Raw genomic sequence first — 24781 nt, 5'->3', positions numbered from 1 at the left:
TGAAAATCAGGGTCAAGCGTAAAAGCACAGAAATGTAACTGGCCTTTATCCTCTCACACAGGCACAGTTGGCTAAGAGACAGAAGAAAGTCAAGTCATAGGGAGCCTAAGGTACTACCTTCCAAAGACTTATTGACAGTGACTTGCCGATGATGGTACCTCTTTACAACATGCTGAAAAATAAAAACCTTCCCTGACAACAAATAACAACAACTCTACAGGCATGTCTTGGAGATACTACAGATTCAGTTCCAGACTGAATTGTCTGAAATATAAGTTAATAATTGTTTTGGTTTCCCATTGCATATAAAAGTTATGTTTACACTGTAGTATAGTCTATTAATTGTGGAACAGCATCATGTCTAAAAAACAATCTCAATTTTAAAATATGTTCTTGATCGGGTGCCTGGGTGGCTCAGTTGGTTAAGCGGTCGACTCGGCTTAGGTCATGATCTCGCAGTTCGTGAGTTCGAGCCCCACGTCAGGCTCTGTGCCGACAGCTCAGAGCCTGGAGCCTACTTCAGATTCTGTGTCTCCTCTCTCTGCCCTTCCACTGCTCATGCTTTGTTTGTCTCTCAAAAATAAATAAACTTTAAAAAATAAATTAAAAAAATAAAATATGTTTTTGATGGTGTGACTGACTGGGTGGCTCAGTCGGTTAAGCGTGCGACTCCTGATTTTGGTTCGGGTCATGATCTTGTGGTTTTGTGAGTTCAAGCCCTGTGTCGGGCTCTACACACTGGCCATGTAGAGCCTGCTTGGGATTCTCCCTCTCTCCCTCTCTCTCTGCCCCTCCCCATTTGCGCTTGCTCTCTTGCTCACTCTCTCTCAAAATAAATAAACTTTAAAAAATAAAATAAAAAACATAAAAGTATGATATGTTTAAAAAAGTACTTATTGCTCAAAAGTGCTAACCATCATCTGAGCTTTCAGGAAGTTGTAATGTTTTTGCTAGTGGACAGTCTCACCTTCATGTTGTTGGCTGTTGACTCATCAGAGTAGTGGCTGCTGAAGGCTGGGGTAGTGGTGAAAATTTATTAAAATAAGTTAACAGTGGAGTTTTCCACATTGATTGACTCTTTCTTTCATGAACAAGTTCTCTGTAGCATGAGATACTATTTGATAGCATTTTACCCACAAGAGAGCTTCTTTCAAAATTGGAGTCAAACATGTCAAGCCCTACCATTGCTTTATCAACTAAGTTTATATCATATAATAATGTTTTGTTGTCATTTCAATAATCTTCACAGCATCTTCACCAGGAGTAGATTCCATCTCAAAAAACCACTTTCTGTGCTCATCCATAATAACTCCTCATCCATTCAAGTTTTATTACAAGATTGCAGCAACTCAGTCTCATCTTCAGGCTCTACTTCTAATTTTAGTTCTCTTGCTATTTCCACCACATCAGCACTGACTTCCTCTACTGAAGTCTCAGAGCCTCCAAGTCACCCATGAGGGTTAGAATCCACTTCTTCCAAACTCATATTCATGTTGATATTTTTACCTCTTCCCATGAATCATGAATATTCTTAATTGCATTTAGAATGGTGAACCGTTTCCAGAAGGTTTTCAATTTACTTTGCCCATCCATTACAGGAATCACTATTCACAGCAAATATGGCCTTATGGAATGGATTTCTTAAATAATAAGAATTGAAACTCAAAATGACTCCTTGACCCATGGGCTACAGAACAGATGCTGTGTTAACAGACATAAAAACAACATTCATCTCCTTGTCCATCTCCATCAGAGCTCCTGGGTGACCAGGTGCAATGCCAGGGCAGCACTATTTTTTTTTTTTTTTTTTTGCCATTAAGAGCTGATTTTATTTTATTTTATTTTTTTACAAATAGTTTATTGTCAAATTAGTTTCCACATAACACTCAGTGCTCATCCCCACAAGTGTCCTCCTCCATGCCCATCCCCCCCTCCCCCCCACGTCCATCAGTCCTCAGTTTTTGTCAGCATTCAAGAGTCTCTCATGGTTTGCCTCTCTCCATTTCCCCCACCATTTCCGCCCTTCTTCTCCCCCTTGTTCCTCCGTCAAGTTCCTCCTAATCCTCCTATACGTTCAAACATATGATATTTGTCCTCTGCCTGACTTATTTCGCTCAGCATAACACCCTCAAGCTCCATCCATGTTGCTACACATGGCCAGATTTCATTGTTTCTCATTGCCATGTAGTATTCCATGGTATAGATAAACCACATCTTCTGGATCCATTCATCTGTTGATGGACACTTAGGCTCTTTCCATGTTTTGGCTATTGTGGAGAGTGCTGCTATGAACATTGGGGTCCATGTGCTCCTATGCATCAGCATTTCTGTATCCCTTGGGTAAATTCCTAGCAGTGCTATTGCTGGGTCCTAGGGGAGTTCTATTGTTAGTTTCCTGAGGAACCTCCACACTGTTTTCCAGAGGGGCTGTACCAGTTTACATTCCCACCAACAGTGTAGGAGGGTGCCCGTTTCTCCACATCCTCGCCAGCATCTAGAGGTCTCTGATTTGCTCATTTTAGCCACTCTGACTGGCGTGAGGTGGTATCTCAGTGTGGTTTTGATTTGTATTTCCCTGATGAGGAGGGATGCTGAGCATCGTTTCATGTGTCTGTTGGCCATCTGGATGTCCTCTTTGGAGAAGTGTCTGTTCATATCTTCTGCCCATTTCTTCACTGGGTTGTTTGTTTTTCGGGCGTGTAGTTTGGTGAGTTCCTTATAGATTCTGGGTATTAACCCTTTATCTGATATGTCATTTGCAACTATCTTTTCCCATTCCGTTGGTTGCCTATTAGTTTTCTGGGTTGTTTCCTTGGCTGTGCAGAAGCTTTTAATCTTGATGAGGTCCCAATCATTTATTTTTGCTCTTGATTCCCTTGCTTTTGGGGATGTGTCAAGTAAGAAGTTGCTGCGGTGGAGGTCAAGGAGGTTGTTTCCTGCTTTCTCCTCTAGGGTGTTGATAGTTTCCTGTCTCACGTTCAGGTCCTTTGTCCATTTTGAGTTGATTTTTGTGCATGGTGTGAGAAAATGATCTAGTTTCATTCTTCTGCATGTTGCTGTCCAATTCTCCCAGCACCATCTGTTAAAAAGGCTGTCTTTTTTCCATTGGATATTCTTTCCTGCTTTGTCAAAGATTAGTTGGCTGTATACTTTTGGGTCCACTTCTGAGTTCTCAGTTCTGTTCCATTGGTCTATGGGTCTGTTTTTGTGCCAATACCATACTGTCTTGATGATGACAGCTTTGTAGTAGAGGCTAAAGTCTGGGATGGTGATCCCTCCCGTTTTGGTTTTATTTTTCAGGATTACTTTGGCTATTCGGGGTCTTTTGTGGTTCCATACAAATTTTTGGATAGTTTGTTCTAGTTTTGAGAAGTATGCTGGTGCAATTTTGACTGGAATTGCACTGAATGTGTAGAGTGCTTTAGGTAGTAATGACATCTTAACTATATTTATTCTTCCTATCCATGAGCATGGAATTTTTTCCATTTCTTTGTGTCTTCTTCAATTTCCTTCATAAGTTTTCTATAGTTTTCATCATACAGATCTCTTGTATCCTTGGTTAGGTTTATTCCGAGGTATTTTATGGTTTTTTGTGCAATTGTGAATGGGATCAGTTTCTTGATTTCTCTGTTGCTTCATTGTTGGTGTATAAAAATGCAACCGATTTCTGTACATTGATTTTGTACCCAGGGCAGCACTATTTTGAAAGGAATATTTTTCTCTGAGTAGCAGGGCTCAAAAGTGGGTTTAAAATATTCAGTAAACCATGTTGTAAACAGATGTGCTGTCATTCCATTTCTAGGGCACAGGCACAGAATTAACATAATTTGTAAGGGTCTGAGGATTATTGTAATAGCCAATGAGCACTGGCTTCAACTTAAAGTCATCAGCTGCACTGGACCCTAACAAAGCCTGTCCTTTGAGGCTTTGAAGCCAGGCATGAACTTCTCCTCTTTAGCAATGAAAGTCCTAGATAATATCTTTTTCCCGTGTAAGGCTGTTTCATCTACTTTGAAAATCTGGTTTTTCGTGTAGCCACCTTCATTAATTATCTTAACGAGATCTTCTGGATAACTCACTACATCTTCTACATTAGCACTTGGGGGTTCACCTTGTACTTTGATGTTTATGGAAATGGCTTCTTTCCTTAAACCTATTGCACCCCCTCTGCTAGCTTCAAACTTTTCTTCTGCAGCTTCCTCAGCTCTCTCAGCCTTTACAGAATTAAAGAGAGTGAGGGCCTTGTTTTGGATTAGGCTTTGGCTTAAGGGAATGTTGTGGCTGGTCTGATCTCCCCAGACCACTCAAATTTTCTCAGTATCAGCATTAAGACTCTTTTGGTTGCTTATCATTCATATGTTTATTGGACTAGCACTTTTGATTTCCTTCAACAACTTTTCCTTTGAATTCACAAGTTGGCTAACAGATGCAAGAGGCCCAGCTGTCATCCTGTTTTGGCTTTCAACATGCCTTCCTCAGTAAGCTTAATCATTTCTACCTTTTGATTAAAGTGAGAGACATATGACTCTTCTTTTTTCACTGGAACACCTGGAAGCCACAGTTAATAACTGGACTAACTTCCATACTGTTGCTCAGGGAATAGGGAGACCCAAGGAGAGAGACAGAGGTGGTGGAGTGGTTGGTCAATGGAGCAGTCAGAACACACACATTTGTGGATCAAGTTTGCCATCTCATATGCGTGCAGTTCATGGAGCCCCAAAACAACTAGAATAGTAACATCCAAGGTCACCGATCACAATAACAAATACAATAATAATGAAAAAGTCTGAAATGTTCTTAGGATTACCAAAATGTGACATGGAGACACAAAGTGAGCAAATATTGTTGGGTAAATGGCACCGGTAGGCTTGTTCAACACAGGTTTGCCACAAACCACACACACATATCTACATGATAAAACTGTGAGATATATACATATCCACTATATCCACAGTTATCTGTGGACTACAATAAAGCAAAAACAAAGTTTTTAAATATAAAATGAGGTATACCTATATGTGGATGGGTCAGAGGCATCATCCATGGTACCATTTTGGCTCCCATAAAGGCCATTCTAGGACATTTATGATAAATGAGGCTGTCTGATGCTCCCAAGTCTCTCCCTGTACTCTCTGGATCAAATTCACACCCTGTGCAACACAATTGTGCCCTTTACTATGTGTGAATTCCAAGGACTTGGCTTTCAAAGGCTTATCCTTAAGACTCTTCTCTCAGGCCAATAACCTGAATGGAATTAAATTATCTTGTGAAATAAATCCACAGGATAAAAATAGCTTTTGAATCTATCCTAATTAAATGTGTTCTCTTCAAAGTCAGCCATATCAGTTACAGCCTGCATATGGGATTCAAGCTGAAGAGTAAATTAAAATAAATTCTCAAAGCTGAACCACCGATGCCAAGGATTTAAATAAAACTTCTCAAGATGTGGGCTGAGAGAGCTTCACAGAAAAGACATCAGGCTATAGTGTCCATCCTCCATAGCTGAAGACAAATGAAACAAGTGGACTGAGAGGCGGTCACATCCTGCACAGGAGAGCAAGCCTGCCACCTCACGCCAGTGTGGTGTGGTACTCAAAGCCTCCAAAGATCAGAGAAGATGAGTTTTGGCCTCATTGTTATTTTCCACTGCTTCCATCTGAATGATTGTGTTCCTGACCACCCCTCTCCCCACGCTGACCCAAATTCATATGGTGAAATCCTATCCCTCAAAGGTGATGGTATTTGTGGGGCCTTTGAGAGGTGCTTAGGTCATATGGATGGAACCCTCATGAATGAGGTAAGTGCCTTTATAAAAGAGACTCCAGAGAGTTCCCTAACCCCTTCTGCCATGTGAGGACATAGAGAAAATATGGCTATCACCAGATGCCGAATCTGCTGCCACTTTGATCTTGGACCTCCAGCCTCTAGAACTGTGAGAAATAACTTTCTGTTGTTTACAAGCCACCCAGCTTGTGGTATTTTGTGAAAGCAGGCCGAGTGGATGAAGACACACACTCTGCCTCCTTTTCATGAATTAAAGTTGCCCTATCACGGGAAGGGGGATAAGAAGCACCCTCTTTAGTGTTAAAGTGTGCAAGTCTCTCCTGAGGAGACAGTGTAACCCAGTGGCTAACGATACAATTTGAATTGTGTCTTTACTACCACTTAACAGTGTGGCTGTTGAACCTTTCTAAAACTTGAATAAGATTATTGTTATATAATAATAGTGCTAGAAGGATGAGGGCAGAAATACAGGTAAAGACTGGCTGTCACAAATGCTCCATGTAGCTCTTGTTGCCATAATTAATATTATTCTTTGGATTTACAGAAGTCCCTGTCAAATACGGAAGTCATAATTCAATGTGGGGAAGACTCTCTCTGGGGTAAACAGAGCACAGATGGTTGGACAAGCCACACACAGGAGAACAAAAGCGGAGTTCATGGCCCAGAGTCTGATGCTACCATCAGGAAGATCTCTGAACTCCCTCCACCACCAGACTCCTCTCCCCGCCCCCCCACCAGCAATCCCCTCCCATCATGCCCTGGGCAGAATGCCACGACAGGAAATTTTCCATGCTGGAACTGCCAGGAGAACAGAGCGCCTGATCAAGGAAGCTCCAAGCACAGGCCATCTACAGCAACCTGTGGCAGACCCACGAGTGAAGAATGAGTTGGAGATTCCTGATCACATCCAAGCAGAAGATTCCCACTGCTGGTGTCCAGCCTGGCTCCAAGCTCTATGCCCATTTCTCTGCCTCACAGCTGAGGCTGAGACAAGGGGCTGTGTCTAGTTGAGATTTTAGGGTCCTGTCCAGAGATAACATTTCCATATTGTGCCTGTTATACTTCGTTTGCTTTCTCTCTTCTTTCCAGCATCGGCATCACTGATCAGTCCTGATGAATTCTTTCCTAGCCTCACTCCTCCTCCTGTGACTCCAAGATATCTAAGGATATTCAGTTTCTGAAACCCTTTCATACTTTCATAGTGATGTCAATACTGTTCTGAGCCCACAAAAGGAACAGCATTAGCAAGGCTAATAAACTGCGAATTTAAATCAGGAAATTCTTTTCCTTTGACATTCATACTCCTAACATAAAATGATTTTTTTTTCTCAAAAGGAAACAATTGCATCTCAAGAGGAAGACAGTTTATATGGCAACTTAGCTACAATGTTCCGTAAAGAGCAGAAAAACACTGACCACAGGGGAAAAAAATAAGAATAAACATGGTCTAACACTCACTGTTAGATTTCCCATCTTCCCCAATCTTGTGCCTGGACAGTTTCATCTCCTATCCGTTTGCATTTTGAGATCTAACAGTGGCACCAGATTTTAAGCCCAAAGTATATTATAATCAGAAAATTGTGTGCCATGACATGGAATCAATATTCGGGAGGGGCTACAGGTGTTAAATATTACCAAGCAGGACACTACTTATCAACAGTTCACCTCGTAGTTGCTTGACTGGGGAGCTATAACCCCAACTGACCAAGATTCTTATCACGGTAATGTAGGGCAAGAGTTAGCTACACTCTTCAGTACAGGTATGGATTCTTAAAATGGAATGGATTGCTTCCAATGTTAAAACAGAAAAAGTGAGCAACAATGTATTCAGCACCTTGCAGGGTCTGGCTGTATGAATTCACAAACAGTCTCGGTGGAGCAGTTCAAGCTGGTTTTATGAACACGACATGGGGGCAGTTCTGGTTTGCAGGCAATGTGGAAAACCAGGTTATTTATTCTAATGGACACATCTTTGTGAATTTAATTCTAAAAAGATTTCAACTGACTATCAGGAAAAACAGAAGGGTGGATGAAGCCAGGAGAGCAAACGGGATGAATTAGAAGAGGAGTTACCAGTGACCAAAACTCACCTATAGATGATTCCTTTCTCGTGTAGGAACATGAGCGCCGAAATGATTTCTGCAGCATAGAAACGAGCTCGTGCTTCATCAAAACGACGAGACTTCTGAATGTGAAACATCAAGTCGCCCCCATTCACAAACTCCATCACAAAGAATAGACGATCCTGGATACAAACACAAGAGAGGATCCAACGTGGTGTAGCCATTAGCCTAGAATCTGGTCAGCATCATGTTACCTGTGGTAACGGTGGCGGCATGGGGAGAAGAGGTCATCGAGTGGGGGTACTCAGCGGAACATTCTGATGGGGATAGTGCAAAGCATGAGGGTCTGGGAGGATGGAGGGGAGTGACCCCTGGATCTCCTTTAAGTAATTCCACACAGCCTTGATCTCTGCAGTAAATGAAAGTAGGAAAGTCTCAGAAGCCTTTGGTTCTAGAAGCAGCTCAGCACTTAAACACCATGTAACCATGAGTTTAATTTGTTTGGACATTAGACATTAGCAAAGTGGGGGTCATGGCACTATCCCTAGCCGGATCACGGGGCTTTAGAAAGTGGAGGAGAGCAACATAAATGGAAAGACACATGCTGCTCGCTCTCTGGAACATGCAGGGTTAATTATAGAGTGCAAGGGACATCAACCAGGTCCTCACACTTGGGCAAGGAACAGTCACAGAAAGAGGAAAACGTTTTAGACAAGCCTGCCAAACAGCAGTCTAACAGCAGCCTCAGAGTAGCCCCAACATTAGAAATTCCATTCAGGTCATCAGGAGATTCCGAGTCAGAAGTGGGGACATGCAGACTGCCATGATGCTGGCTCCACTTAGTAGGAGCTCTTGACCCCACAGAGGAAATGGGCTCTTACGGCTCCCCATGCAACGCACTGAGTACTGAGAATGTGGTGTGAACACAGTGCCTTTATTAATAAAAGGAATGTGAAGTCTCAATGGAAAAGTGATGTCTCCAAGACTGAAAGTATGAAGTGTTTTGTTTCAGGAACCTCTGAGATCAATGGATTTCCTCACTCCCTCCAGTAACATTTATGAAGTTCCTGGCTCGCTAGGCACTGAATGAGGTTCTGGGGATTCAAAAACAGGTATAACATAGATACAACCTCTGCCCATAGAGAGTCTGGTGGGGAGACAGACACTGCTTAAAAACAAACAAACAAACAAGGAGTCATATCAACAAGTAAAGTTATAAATTCAGGTAAGTCCTGTGAAGAAAAAGTGGAGGAAGCAATGACATCTGGTCATCTGCTGGGAGATCAGTGGAGGTGTCTCTGAGTGAGTGACATGTAAGCAAAGGTCTACAGGATAACCCCACAGGGCCAGCCATCATCCTTTGAGGGAGGCATGTCATATTGTAGGAAACCAGTTCTTGCCAATTCACAAAGGATGTGTACTGAGAACTCATCTTTCCTTGTGGTTTTCAGTGCCCCAGCTTTGCTCAGGGTGTTACCCCCCATCCACAGGCAAGCAGCGGACACAGCTCGTGTGTGGTGTAGCCCATGCTCCCACATCACTGTTGGCTTCATCGAGCCTTCCTGATCAGAAAACAGAACTCATGACCTCCTAGTCCTGATGTTAAGTAAGACCTTAATTCAGAAAAAAAAAAAAAAAAAGTCCTCGGGGCCTATGATACTTCTATTAATGAGAAGCATGAATTTAAGAGTGAAGATGGGGGTTTGCACCTGAGTGAGCATCCAACTCTTGATTTCGGCTCAGGTCACGATCTCACGGTTATGTGTTTGAGCCCTGCATCAGGCTCTGTGTTGACAATGTGGAACCTGCTTGGGATTCTCTCTCCCCCTCTCTGTGCTCCTCCCCAGTTTGCATGCTCACTCATGCACACTCTTTCCTAATAGATAGATAGATAGATAAAAATTAAAAAAAAAAAAAGAGTGAAGATGGAATGGCAAAGTTCACAAACACAGAAACAAAAACCAAACAATAACAAAACAACTCGAGGTAGGCCAGTGTAAGCCAACCGAAAGCTAAATACAGTGAGCCGTCTGACTAAGCTAGTGTGTCTGTGTCACACACACTCATTTGAGTGTGACTGAGAAGTGGAGTGGCAGATGTGGTTGGGATAAGCTTTGATGAGCAATGGTGTTCTTTATTTGGGAAGGACCCAAGTGGAAAGAGCAGGGCAGGGTGGAGTGGGATGCAGGCTAAGTATGCAATGGAGACATGTCCAAGAGCTGCAAATGCACAGGCCACTGCAATGATGATGCTGTGTCCATTTTGGAAGGGCAGCCAACGGGGACCCAATGAAGACTCAAGTGGTAAAGCCACCCAAACCACCCCTCAACAAGTAGGTCAGCCTTACACATTTTTGTTAACTGGCCTGTTCACCTTCCTCATGGCTGTGACTGGCAGTCACATGAATTCTAAGAGCTCGAAATACCTGATTACGGAACTGGGTCAGTAGGTAAGCAACCATTCCTGAGGGTGCGAAAACTCAGTGTACTTGGCAAGAGTTTCTAAGGCAGTAGGCATCAAAAAGACGAGGGTATTGTAAGGGCAGTTTCATCCATTTCTAGTTTCCCCCAAATCATTCTCCTAAAGTCTGAAAGCCAGAGCAGGAGCTGAATTCCAAATCTGGGGGAGGAAGTACTGCCTTCTCATCTCTCTCATCTGTTCCTCAGGCCAGCCCTGGAGATGGGTTCTCAGAAAAAGCAGGAGGGTCAGGGGAGGCGGGGGGGGGGGGGGGGGGGGGGGGGGGGGGGGGGGGGGGGGGGGGGGGGGGGGGGGGGGGGGGGGGGGGGGGGGGGACACACACCCACCGGTGATGTGTAACAAGGTCATGAGCCTTAGGGGTGGAAAACAGCCATTTCCTTTCATTTAAAGTTTCTTTTTTTTTTTTAAACATTTGTTTATTTTTGAGAGCAAGCATGAGTGCGGGAGGGCAGAGAGAGAGGGAGACACAGAATCCGAAGGCTCTGAGCTCTCAGCACAGGGCCCGAACCCATGAAGTGAGATCATGACCTAATCCCAAGTTGGACGCTACCCAGGCGCCCCTCAGAGTTTCACTTCTAACTTCCTATCTGGCACCACCGGAATAACTCTCCTCCCTCAGGCTATGTACGGCTCTTGAAGCAAGCCGGAAGGGGGAACAAGCCAATCAGATACAATGGTGATTTAACAAAAAGTAATGGTCCAACCTATCAAATCAAGACCTAAAATAATATTACAAGGTAGAAAAATAAAAACGTGTCCATTAACTCACTAAATGCCTTTGCTGAGAGGAGGCCCTCTGTTTACATGCATATCGCTTCACCCTATTAATGGCCTTTCTGATGCCTAAAGTTACCAGGCCGTCAAGCTTGTTGGAACAACATCCAAATGAGATGCAGTCAGCCCTGGTTTGAGTCTCAGGGCTCCATGGGAGTAAAGGATCTGGTATGCAGGCTTTATAGTACCTAATAAGGCTTTCAGAGATCTTTTACACCATTAAGGTTCTCAACAAGAAGGAATGTTTACTGAACACACACAATACCAGGTCCTGGGGAGAGACAATGTATTGTAAAATGAATGTGAGCCCACACCTGCTCTTAAGAATTTCAGAGAAATGCAGATAGAGCACATCACCCCAGTGTGCTCAGTGCAGTGGACGCACACAGGGGCTGTCATGGGAATAGATCAGGGGACCTGAGCAGCCTGGAGGCTGGGGTGGGACTTGGGTAAGAGGAGCTAATTCCCCAGACTTGAAGGACGAGGAAGCAGAAGTCAGGCCAGTGTGGGGAGGCATCAAGGTATATGAACAGCTGAACTGACAGTTATGAGCAGGATACAATGGCTACAAGGGAAACTGTCCCTAAGCGCTGAAGCTGCTGAGTGTGGGGCATCACAGGAATACTGCTGCTTTCACAGTCAAGTGTTGACAGAAGAAGCAAAAGGCTATGGGGTACCTGGGTGGTCAGTCGGTTAAGTGTCTGACTCTTGATTTCGGCTCAGGTCATCATCTTGGAGTGTGTGAGCTGGAGCCCCGCGCTGGGCTCTGCACTGACGGTGTGAAGCCTGCTTGGGATTCCCTCTTTCTCCCGCTCTCTCTGTTCCTCCCCCCAACTTGTGCTCTCTCTTTCTCAAATAAACTTAAAAGATTTTTTTAAAAAGGCAAAAGGCTAGTTAGGTTACTTCCTTTCACCCCATCCTCAGGTCACCAACAGGTGAGAAGTACTGGGCTGTAGTCCTGTTCAGAGAGACACTCCCTCACCTGTTGGTCTCTACAATTACAGGCCCAGCGTCTGGGCTAAACCCGCTATGGCGCATGACTGAAGACGACTCCCGTGAGTACTGGAATCTGCCACATAAACTACAACGTCAGCGACAAACACACATCAGCCCAGCTAAATGCTCCTGCCGAGGAATGAGTTCCACCAACCTGAGGGAAACCTCTCATATTGAGCGCACGCCCTTTACAAAGCAGAGACACGGACGCGAAGTTGTGACGGGAGGCAGAAGACGGCCTCTTGCCTACAACTCCACTCCCAGTCTGTGCCGCCACAGACCTAGTCTCCCTCATCACCTGACAAACACAACGTTATGCTTCACGAACTCCACTGTGAAGCAAGGAAAGGAAACATCTGCTGGGACCCGAGTTTAGGGAGGCAGCGCATAATGGACTCAGGTTGCCGGTTAGTCACGTCTGGGGCAGGGAACAGTTTCCATATCCCACCTGTAGCAGCGAGGATAAAAACAACGGTTTCTGTGTGTAAGCCTGGGTAGACAGCCATCCCCGCTTTTCTCAGGTCCAGTCTCCTAGAAACGGAGTCTGGATACCTGCGCAGCCTCTTCTGAGGCCTCTGACTCCTCTCAGGTAAATTGTGCTCTGGTCTGTATCAGTCGGTTGGGCGTCCGACTTCAGCTCAGGTCATGATGTCACAGTTCGTGGGTTCAAGCCCCGTGTTGGGCTCTGTGCTGACAGCTAGCTCAGAGCCTGGATCCTGCTTCAGATTATGTGTCTCCCTCTCTCTCTGACCCTCCCCTGCTCATGCTGTCTCTCTCTGTCTCTCAAAACAAAACAAAAAAAACCCAACAGCAACCAAAAAAAAAAAAAAAAAAAAAAAAGAAAAGAAACCTAAGGTCCCTGAGACTGGAGACCGGTTTTACCTCAGTTCTAAAGCCAAGTGGCCCAGCCCTTTGTCCCCTGCTCCTCTTTTGTCCCCCATTCAACCAACCACAAAGGCAAGTCATTAACACCGGTGAGGAACCTGGGGGAATAAAAACAACACAGAAATCCCTTTGTCCCACGCCTCCCTTAGGATTAGGAGGCCAAGGAGCTGGTGCCTGGTTAATAATAGAATTCCTGTCAACGCCTGCCTGGCTCCATTAACCCGCTGCAACCTGGGCCAAATCTGTCCTGGCTATCAGTTCAGGGCTATTACTTCTCCAGGTCAAAGGGGATAAAAATATCCCCCAAAGTGATAGCGGCTGTCAGTATGAGCAGTGTGCATTCCCTAAAGGCCCTCATAAAGACTGTTCTTTAGGAATTAAACTGAGGGGCACGTGGGTGGCTCAGTCAGCTAAGTGTCCGACTTCGGTTCAGGTCGTGATCTCTGGGTTTGAGAGTTCAAGCCCTGTGTCGGGCTCTGTGCTGACAGCTCAGAGCCCGGAGCCTGCTTCGGATTCTGTGTCTCCCTCTCTCTGCTCCTCCCTGACTCATACTCTGTCTCTCAAAAATATATAAAACATTAAAATAAATAAATAAAAATAAGGGAATTAAACTGATAGGCAACTGTATAAAGAAAAGTTCAAGACAAAACACTTGGGTCAAGGAAAAGTGATCTACCCAGATGATACCTGTGTCAAGACAACATCATCTGAAGAGGATGACTGTAGAGGAACCAGGGATGAGACCCACTTGGGTCACCGTGGTAGGTACCTTTGGAGGTTCAGCTCACTGATCCCTTTCTCAGACAAGTGCCCTGGCATGGTCACGGGGGGCCATGCTGGACACCCCCAAAAGCAGTCAATTAGACCAAGCTGGCCATCCCCTCTCCAATCTCTTTCCCAGAAAACTGGAACTGAGATGGAAAGGTTAATTTAGGCGTGCGGGGTGCAGGAGCTGAGGAAACGCGAACTAGGAAGCTGAGGTTATCTTTGTTGTGTGACCACGTGAGATGTCTTGGTAAAACAGAATACTGAAAGCATGGCTGGACAGGTAGACAGACAGAAGGACAGGAGAAAAGAATGGAGCAGAAACATAGAGTGAGGCAGAGACTAGAGATAACGGAGCATGAGGGAGACAAAAAGGAAACCACCGGGGCCCCTCACGCCTTTCCACTTTCAGATCCCGAAGAGACACAGACAAAGTTGGCCCTTGGGTTCTAAGAGACACACCCTGTATCTCTACATCTTTATTTTCACTTCTCACTTTTTTGCATGACCTTGGTTAAACTGCTTTCTGTACTTGCTACCAGGAGAATTTCAACTGTGACACACAATTTTTAAGGGGCAGACGGTATACTTATTCATAAATCTAGACAACAATACCTATAACCATAACAATCATGTGCAGATTAAACCAGAAGCACAGTGCCTCATAAGGGCCAGGCCCAGAAGAGCCTCCACAAACAGAAACTACTGTTATTAGTACATCATGCAAAGCGGTTAAAGTGTATTCCAGGAGGCCTTTGCTCAGTGCCCGAGTCCCTAATATCACCAAGACAAAGCAGAGCGCTCTGATGAGGGCACGTGGCCTCCGGAGCCAGTACACCTGAGATGCCAGAGCAGCTCCCACTATGCTGTATTTCTTTTTTCTCTCAAAACTCCAATCTGCAAAACAAGGAAAATAAGAGGACTGAACTCCAAAGTGTATGAGCATTACATGATTTAAGCTAAGAATTTCCAACGGCGCCAGGCACACACTGAATGCTCACTAAGGGTCAGCAAATATTATCTTATCACTATGGCTTCCGCCATCATGGTCGTCCGCTCCTGGGGCTCTGGCCGCCTGGGGGTAGGGCGCGTCTTGGGCAGTGAGCTGCTTGCAAGGATGCAGAGACGTTGCCTCTCAGGCTGGCACGTAGACAGAAATAAAATGGCGGCCAAAATGTGAATGGGAGACGACAATCTGGAGGGTTCAAGGAGTCAGGAGGCCACATAGGCCAGCTGCGGGCTATTTCTGATACTGCGTGGTCGTGGCCTTGACCCCTTAAGGAGAACTTTTCTTTCTGGGAAGTGATTACAAAGTGAGAGGTTACAAAACTAGATTTGATAACCAAAGCATGTCAACCGAGGGTTTCAGTTCCAGCAAGTTTTCGAATTTTCTAATGGTAGATGATAATATTCTCTACTTTAAGAGCTTGATAATCATAACTGTTACTGTTGCAAAGCAAATGGACCGCTAATGTATCAGAGTGAGACTTTTTGTAGTAGCTCTTCTCCCCTTCCCTGCAGTTGATTCACTCTTGTCAACAAATTGAAAACGATTTTCCTGTTTAAAGCAAGAATCCATAGTCTGTACCTGTCATCAACAGATACAAATTTTTAGCTGCAGATGTATTACAGCAAGGATGCAGATTACCTTTTGTAAATAATTCAAAGAATAGCAACAGCATTTAATGAGTCTCGTGATGGTTTTAAAGCAATGTTAAGCTGAGAGTCTCATCTAGACTTCCCTATGCAACTTCTCAGAATTCCTTTGGAATTATTTCTAAACGAGTAACATACCAACCCTGTATCAAAAGCTGCAGAGTGTCACTGACTGGTTGTGGGCAGGGAGAAGGAAATCTCCAGTAACAGACAGCATTGTGTTGAATTTCTCATAAGCACTCCTTGCTTTATGATTTTGCTCCAACAAAGTCATCCACAGGGTGAATAAGGAGTTCAAATCAACAGGAAACAGTTACTGACGTCAAAGAGGTCACAGTGGAAAAGCACCCTCATGAGGAAATCTGATTGCACCATGCCTGAACTGGAAACAACTTAAATTTAACCACATTAAGAATGATTACAAAGGCTTCAAGGAAGAAACAAGGACAGGGAATCTAATGGCTTCCTTTTTCTTTTTTTTTTTTTGACTTACCATTTTGTGCAGCCCAGACGATAATAGACGTTAATTCAATCACTCAGCAACCCCTCTCTCAAGCCCACAGGCATGATACATCCTGTCTGAGCTCAGACACTAGTCTTCAGGAAGGTGAAATATGTCTCCAATATAACGAGCCCTTAGGAACCTGTATTTCAAACCTAGAGGGACACTCCACTCTTTCCAAGACCAAGAGTTTTCCTAGTTACACTATCATCACCTGTACTGAAACGTGACAAGGCTCACTGACACGTATAACGGCCTGGGCTGTGTGAGGCAATCTAACTTGCAGTTGAACACACAAAGTGAGGCATTAGAACCAGAACATTCATGCTTTTAATGTTTTGGGGTGTTTTTTTTGAGAGCGCGCGCAGGCGAGTGGAGGAGAGGCCGGGAGAGAGGTACAGAGGGTCCTAAGTGGGCTCTGTGCTGACTGCAGAGAGCCCAATGTGGGGCTCAAACTCACGAACCTCGAAATCATGCCCTGAGCCATTTGGATGCATGACCCACTGAGCCACTCAGGTGCCCCTGAGCCAGAACATTCTTCTTCTTCTTTTTTTTTAATGTTTATTTATTTTTGAGAGACAGAGACAGAGCGTGAGAGGGGAAGGGCAGAGAGAGAGGGAGATAGAATCTGAAGCAGCCTCCAGGGTCCAAGCTGTCAGCACAGAGCCTGAATTGGGGCTTGAACCCACAAATTGCGAAATCATGACCTGAGCTGAAGTTGGAAGCTTAACTGAGCCACCCAGGTGCCCCAGAATATTTTTAAAGCATAAATAAGCAGTCAACATGACTGGAGACAGAGCAATGTTGGAGCTTAAGTTTTCTATTTCCTGGCAGAGCCCCCTCTGGTCTTTCACTTGAATGATAACACTCAGTAATTGCCAAGGGGAGAGGGAGCAGTAATCAATATCACAAATACATTCTCTAGTCCAAAATATCCAAGTTTGTGATTCGCCATTAATGAGACAATTTATCATAAAATTTTAAACTGAACTATTTTAAATAGAATTAAATAGTATGTTTTTATACTTTCAAAAAAATAAGAATGGTCCGTACACATCTTGCCCAGTCTCACTGAGCTACACCAGCTTTGTGTGCATGGTCTTGTTTTCTTTGAAGGACCTGAAATCTTTGAAGGCAGAGCCCTGATCTAAATGATAGGTCTCTACTACCACCAAGCATAGTGCCTGGGCCTGGCAGGAGTAAATAAACCTTTGGGGAGCTAACATGGCAGGAGGCCATTTCTGTTTTCTCTTACGATTTAAACCAGAACATCACAAAATCTGGAACTGCCAAGATTGCTTCTACCCATTCATTTTACGCAAGTGCAATGAAGTAAACTGCCTTACCCACAGTTAAAATAGTTTATGGAAGAACACCAAATGAGAAGCAGATCTGCTGGACACACCACTTCATTTCTCTTTATTTATAAAACTTTGGCTTTTCTCTGTTTTTAAAAGTAATTACTGGGGCGCCTGGGTGGCTCAGTCAGTTGAGGGTCTGACTCAGGTCATGATCTCATGGTTCATAGGATCAAGCTGCTCACTGGGCTCTGTGCGGACAGCTCTGTCCTGCTTGGGATTCTCTGTCTCTCCCTCTCTCTCTGCACCTTCCTGGCTTGCACACACACTCTCTCTCAAAGTAAATAAACATTAAAAAAAATAATAATTACACATTCACAGTTCAAATGTAGTTATAAATTATAAATACATAGAAAATTGAGGAAAAAATTAAAAAGTGAAAATAAAATAACCTATAAACCTGATACCCAGACACAGAAGTCCAAATACAAGGAGAAACGAAACTATTTGTGGCTTTTAGGATACAAGGAACTGGAGATTTCAGGGCAAGTAAGAAATTTAACAAGGATGTTTTTAACTAGAATTTATTTACCCCTGATGTCCTACTTAACCACTCTTTAAAGAAGAGAAAAACAGAATATGAAAAATACTTCTTTCCTTTTTTACTTATATTACATAATATTTCCAGATGTAGTCATTAAACTGTATTTTTTTAATAGGGGCATACTATTTCCAGTGGTATTTCTGTGAAGTGCTACACTTAGCTGGATTTCTGATTAAGTTAATGGAAATAAAGCGGAAATTGTATGAGTATCTACTTCGTATACTATGATAAAGGCCATTTTTATTAGCCTGGAAAAACAGGCATCTTAGAACAGATTATTGCCAACTGGTCATGGTATTTTGATTCTGAATTAAATTGAAAAATCTAAATTCTGAACTCTGATTTACCAGAAGATATCTTAGGTTATTATTTCCTTTTTAAAAAGGGTTTCATCACTTAAAAATATGCACAATAGAATTCCTTCAAATCATTATTTCACAAGATACAATTTTCTGTGTAAAGGTTTTGGTTTAAGCACCAAATAGAAGGTCTATTAAAGATATTATGGATTTAGGGGTGCCTGGGTGGCTTAGTCAGTTGAGAGTTTGATTTTGGCTCAGGTCATGATCCCAGGGTGGTGGGATGGAGCCCCATGCTGGGCTCTGCCCTGAGCATGGAGCCTGCTTAAGATTCTTTCTTGCTATTCCTCCACCCCACTCCCCTGCTTGCTCGTGCTCTCTCTCTCTCGCTCTATCAAAAAAAAAAAAAAGATATTTATGGATTTAGTTTGTACAGGGCTATTGGATAGAGTAAAAATGCCATTTACTTATTTAGATCATTTTTCGTGACAGGTTCCTAAATTCTCAGCCTCTTAAGGAAGGCAAGATTTCATCTCTCCCTATGATCTGTGGATGAATTAGACATGTCTGCCTCACAAGAGGAGATTCTGGGTTATAGTCGTCTAAATAAACATTGTGCTTAGTTAGGGAAGCAGCAAATCAGGCCAAGAATATTCTGTAAGCCAAGAGTCCGTTCCTCCCTCTGCTCTACCGTCTTGTAGTACCTGCCGAATTTCCACCTGGGATGTGCGTTCCACTTGCTGTTTTGAGTTTGGTTCTTCCAGCGCAGCCACAGCGCCTTCTTCTCTGGCCCTTCAGTGGGGAATGAGATGTGCTCAAGCAAATGATGCCCCAACAGCCCTTTTCTGAACCCCTTCTGCACTACAGGCCACATACTGATCTCTGCTGTCCATGGAGGAAGAAAGACTCAGACTTACTTAGATAAAGGTAGGGAGACTGAAGTAACAGAAGCAGAGTCTAATAAGATGGCAGGGCAATCACAAATAGTTTTAAAGGTTTAGCCAGGGGAGAGGATATGGTGTAAGCTTCAGCTGATTACGTGGAATTCCAATGGGCCCTTTAAAATCCCAAGGATGGGAGCAGAGACTAAGACAGCGACACCAACACTCTCATTCAAGGTCCAATTACAGCTTTTAGTCTTGTGATGAACTGACTTCATTTGGACACTGGGTTCCTCCTCCCATGAAACCACTTCCTTCTGGTTTTTCTTCCTGACTTTCTGCCACCCTTCTCCACTCTTACTTAGAATTCTTTTCTCAGCTCTCCTCTCTACCTACCAAAATATTTTAAATTACACTTTTGGGGTGCCTGGGTGGCTCAGTCGGTTGAGTGTCTGTCTGACTCCTGATTTTGGTCCAAGTCATGATCTCATGGTTTGTGGGTTCAAGCCCCATGGAGGGCTCTACACTGACAGCGTGGAGCAAACTTGAGATTCTCTCTTTTGTTCTCTCCCTCTCTGTCCCTCCCCATTTATGCACACATTCTCTCAAAATAAGTAAATATATTTTTAGTATTAAAAAAATACACTTTCTACCATACCCAGAGGACACTGAGGGCACCAAAATTCAATTTCACATCTGAACCATGTTCCTGAGCAACAAACTTCTTACCACTGGGCTTCCTGCAAAGTGAATTAATCATGCTCTATTCCCCCAGGCTCCCAACTGGCCAGAACTGTGGCCACTCCTCCTACTCTCTTACCCTGAAAAGTCCTATCGATTCCACCTCCTTAGTGTGTCCTTGACTCCACTCAGTGACCGCTTCCTTGGAGCAGGCAGATCTGACGGGCCCCTGTTTTAGCATCCTTATGAGATCTGCTACCCCCTGGTCTCCTCCTCCTGCAGATAGCCACCAGTGAGTGCCTCCTAAAATGCACATCTTATGTTGCCCTCTGCCTTAAAACCCTTGCCAACCCCCTTCACCTCCATGACTGAGTCCAAGCTCCTTTGCAAAGGATGTCAGGCTCATGATGACTTTGCTTCTTCATCACTACCCACATTTCCTCTCCTACAGTTCTGCTGCATCAATTTTTTGGGGTGTCCTGGCACATCATACATTTTCATCCTCTGTGCCTTTGCACTGCTATTACCTCTCTCCGAGAGGCCCGTCCTGTGTCCTCCCCTCAGCGCCTATGACTGTAGGGCTCAAATTCATCCTCAAAACACGGCTTGGACAGCTTCTTCTCTAAGAGTCCTTTCAACATTCACAAGAGCCAAGTCATGACTTTTTTCTATCACATGGTTATAGGTGTCTGTGTTTAAGATGATCCCTGACTGAAAGCAACGAGAGGGCAGGTCCACATTTTGTTTTTCCTTATGTCTTCAGTCCCTGGCACACAATGTGTGCCAAGGAAACATTTACTGAATTGAATTAAAAATGCAGAATAGACATGATAGTACCATTCACTATAGAAAGAGCCACCGTGTCCAGTGGCTAGTGTCTACTTTCAATATTTAGAGAGCATTCCATTCTGATCTAAGGTATCTCTAAGTTGAAGTAGCATTTTCCATGTATGGAAAACAAAAGAAAACAGTGAGCATGCTTCCCACAAAGCACGCTGGTATTGCTACTAGCACATTTTTCTACACTGGTTGAGAAATGTTTCTTAAAGCTTTGATTATCTCTGTTTGTAAAATCCAGTCACATGCATCACACATGGGATGGGAATCTGACTCACAGATAGGCTGGCACCCTGTGCAGTTCAGGGTGGAGACGATTTTCATAAAAAGTTACTGATTCAACACCTTGATGGTAAAGTACAAGCATAATCATTAAATGCCAAAACAAGAGAAGCTGTGCTATTTCAATCTCTTGCTTTTAAATATAACCCATTATAAATATATGCTCACTGAACTAATCTTTGGCTCCCTACATGCCCTGGGCTCTGATACGTCTGCCTTATCACAGCAGGCTTCACGGCTCAGAGCTGCTGGCAGTGTGGTAACCTTGGCTCAGACTTAACAGACACGCTCTGTTTCCACCCAGTCTCCTCCCAGCCAGGGCCTGAGACTGAGCGAATGCCACAGTGCAGCCACTGATAACTGTTACAGGACCCCAAACAGCGGAACCCCATCTGTTTACAAACTCAGGGGGAAAAAAAACCCAATGCTTATAATTTTAAGAGGCATATTTAACACACTTTGCTTTGGCCCCTGTAAAAAGTAAAGTGATCTTCTAGTCCATTTAACTTCCTATATCTAGGACATATCACCTATGCCTCATTCATATAAGGCAGTGGTTTTCAACCAAGGAGATCCTTTCCTCACCCCACCCAGGGGACATCTGGCAAGATCTGAAGACGGTTTGGGTTGTTACAACTAAGGAGACGCTATTCACATGCAGTGAGCAGAGGCCAGGGGGTGCCTCTGGTCCAACAATGCATAGGATAGTCCCATGTAAGAAAAGATTATCCTGCCCCGAATGGTAGTAGTAGGCAAAGGACATGACACTATGCAAATAAGTGAATGTTTTTTTTTTACTAGAAAGGTTGAAAATTCACCAGACATTTGATTGTTACAACTATTTGACCTATTGGTGAAGGCCAAGGTAGTGGGGATAAAGTTCTGACCCAAGTGGAAGGGAACTTCCTGCTTTGATCTGTTCTGAAACCCAAGTACAAAGGGACAAATCTAGTCAATAAGCAGTCCCTCAATTCTACAGGCTTCCAGAAGAGTAACTTTAATCAGTCCCTAGGTTACCTCTGTCGTATGTGTTCCTGACTTTGTTGGTAGTATCTGACTCATTCTGAACTGCCTTTCACTCACTGGTAAACAGACCCTGGTTTAGAAGGTCTGGGCTTGAGTTGGTATCTCACTGTGGTTTTGATTTGTATTTCCCTAATGATGAGTGATGATGTGGTATATATATACAACGGAGTATTACTCGGCAAACAAAAGAATGAAATCGTGCCATTTGCAACTACGTGGATGGAACTAGAGGGTATTATGCTAAGCGAAATTAGTCAGAGAAAGACCAATATCATATGACTTCACTTATATGAGGACTTTAAGATACCAAACAGATGAACATAAGGGAAGGGAAGCAAAAAGAATACAAAAACAGGGAGGGGGACAAAACATAAGAGACTCTTAAATACGGAGAACACACAGAGGGTTACTGGAGGGGATGTGGGAGGGGGGATGGGCTAAATGGGTCAGGGGCATTAAGGAATCTACTCCTGAAATCACTGTTGCACTATATGCTAACTTGGATGTAAATTTTAAAAATCATAAAGAAATAAAATTTTAAAAAGAAGGTCTGGGCTTGCTGCTGGTCCCTACTTCACAAGGTGATCATAACTCAGGGCTCCCTGGGAGTGAGGAGGAGAGAGGAAGCACAAGGAAGCAGATGAAGGTGCTTCTCATGGTCCACCGCCCAGGAAAGGGAACCACATGCACTGCAGGGAGGGGAGGAATTGTGCTGGACTGAGCTTCCTCCTATGTTTTGGTTGGGAATTATATATTACATCATTTTTAATGTTTAAAATCTCATACACGGTAAGAATGGAATTAAGAGACTCTGGGAAAAGCTCCAAGGCTCCCTTCATGACACCTAAGCAATAAATCATTACAAAACATCCTAAAGAAGTGGGCAGGAGTGAGCTAGAGATACAGCAGGCTCTTTTGCAGTACAAATAAGCTACAAGTTGGATGCCTCCACTGAAAGGAAACAGGAACTCCCTGGGTGGCCTGAAGGGAAGACTGGGCAAGCCAAAGCCCTCCAGCAGAGGGGGGAGGGTCTGCTGGTGAGCCAAGGTATCAGCTGACCAACAGAAGGCAGGAAGGGGAGGGAGAGGAGCCCTGCACAACAGCAGAGTCAGTCTTGATGGCACAGGGTTGGGGGAAACTGGTGTCTCAGCAGCCCTAGGCAGGGACTGTCAGTGAAGAGGTCAGTTTCCCCAGGGGGAGGAGGAGGACCATACAATGGCAGTCTCCTGCTTTGGGCCCCCAAGCCCAGCAGTGCTAACAGACCCATTGCCAAGCAGACACAGTGCTGCCAGCTTGAGCCACTCTTCCCACCACCACGCCGGTGATCTTCGTCACGTTCTAGATTCACTGTGCCCAAGTAAAAATAGGGGTGTGCTCAGATGCAAATGCAGCTTCAAGACAAGCGCCCTATCTTGGCTGTTGTAAATAATGCTGCAATAACATAGGGGTGCACCTATCTTTTTGAATCAGTATTTTTGTTTTCTTGGGTAAATACCCAAGAGTGGACTTAACCGGATCATATGGCATTTCTATTTTTAAGTTTTTGAGGAGCCCCCATACTGCTTTCGACAGTGGCTGTGCCAATTTACATTCCCACCAACAGTGGTAGCTACGATCGTGGTGGACGTAGCATAACATATAAACTCGTCAAATTACTATGTTGTACACCTGAAACTAATGAAACTAGTTGTATTGATAACTATATTCAAAAAAAAAAAAAAAAAAGACTAGTCCCTTAGACTTTCTTTGAGGAACATGGCCGCTCTGAGCCTGAAACCTTGAAGACTTAACTGCTGATTGAATAAACACCTTCCAACTCACCGGCCAGCAGCAATTCCATACCCTTGCAGGTGAGCTAAGATCTACAGACAGACAAGGCTGATTCTCTCGGGAGGCTGGGTAGGCAGTTGTGAGACTGAGAAAAAATGGACACAGCTGGGCACCTAGTAGTGACAAAGTAGTTAGAGAAAACTCAAGTGTTTCAAAACTAGAATACATTACAGTCTACGGTTTGCACGTGGGGCAGTCAGGTTTTCACACTACACAGTTCTGTCATCAGGGCAGGATGGGCCCCCTCTAGCCACTCACACGTGTAGCTTTAGGCCCTGGTCTGAATGCTCCAGTCAGTCTTGGTAGGACTCAATCCAACTTGCGAGGGAAACACCTGCAGGCTGCCCCTTGGTGTTGCTTAAAGCTCAGACGCTAGTTACTTAGCCTTGTAGCCATTCCAGTCACATGTCTGAGGAAAGACTGGCACGTAAGAAAGATTTCCCCCAGGGTTCAGTGTTCATTTTCTTTTCAAATTTTTTTTAAGCTCTGTTTACTTTTGAGAGAGAGAGAAAGTGCATGCTCACGCAAGCAGAGGAGGGGGCAAGAGAGAGAGAGAAGGGGAGGGGAGAGAGAGAGGGAACAGAGGACCCGAAGGGGATCTGACAGCAGAGAGCCCAATGCAGGGCTCAAACTCATGAACTATGAGATCATGACCTGAGCTGAAGTCAGGTGCTTAACCGACTGAGCCACCCAGGCACCCCTCAGTGTTCATTTTCAACTACTTTTCCTTTTGTAGTATGACTGTGTTTACTCCATGCTATCTACTGTACACTGCTACAGTATTAATCCTCTCTTCGCAATCAGACTGAGGATTCAAAGGACTGTTTCTCTTGCTAGCATCCAGTATGATCCTGAACTGATAGGCGTTTTACTGACCTGGCAGAAGGCCCATCGCATTCTCCTCCTTGAAGCCAAGCCCTGCTCTTCAAGCCCAGTGGTTCAATACAGGGCCCTGTTGGGGACAGAGCACCTCTGGTCTGGCAGGTCTCCAGCACAGTCAGGGAAAACCCTAACCAACTTAACACCACCAAGCTTGGATGGTCACAGGGAAGCACAGGGCCCACTGTGACCAGGGAAAGTCTTGGATACATGGAGGGAAATTACATACAATCCAGAAGCCAGCTTACCAAATCCAGAGGC

At 44.2% G+C, this 24781-nt stretch overlaps 1 protein-coding gene across 1 annotated transcript in view; it reads right to left on the bottom strand.

Moving 5' to 3' along the window:
- PRKCH (protein kinase C eta) overlaps positions 1-24781 on the bottom strand; it is a 234948-nt gene that overhangs the window by 68500 nt on the left and 141667 nt on the right. The window contains exon 10 of the mRNA XM_039240767.1: positions 7875-8029. Coding sequence (XP_039096698.1) covers positions 7875-8029 — 155 coding nt within the window. The remainder of the gene's footprint in view (positions 1-7874; positions 8030-24781) is intronic.

The sequence above is a fragment of the Hyaena hyaena genome, unplaced genomic scaffold, assembly GCF_003009895.1.
Source record: "Hyaena hyaena isolate Hyena2069 unplaced genomic scaffold, ASM300989v1 scaffold_181, whole genome shotgun sequence".
NCBI lineage: Eukaryota > Metazoa > Chordata > Mammalia > Carnivora > Hyaenidae > Hyaena > Hyaena hyaena.
This window is presented reverse-complemented; position numbering and strand designations above follow the sequence as displayed.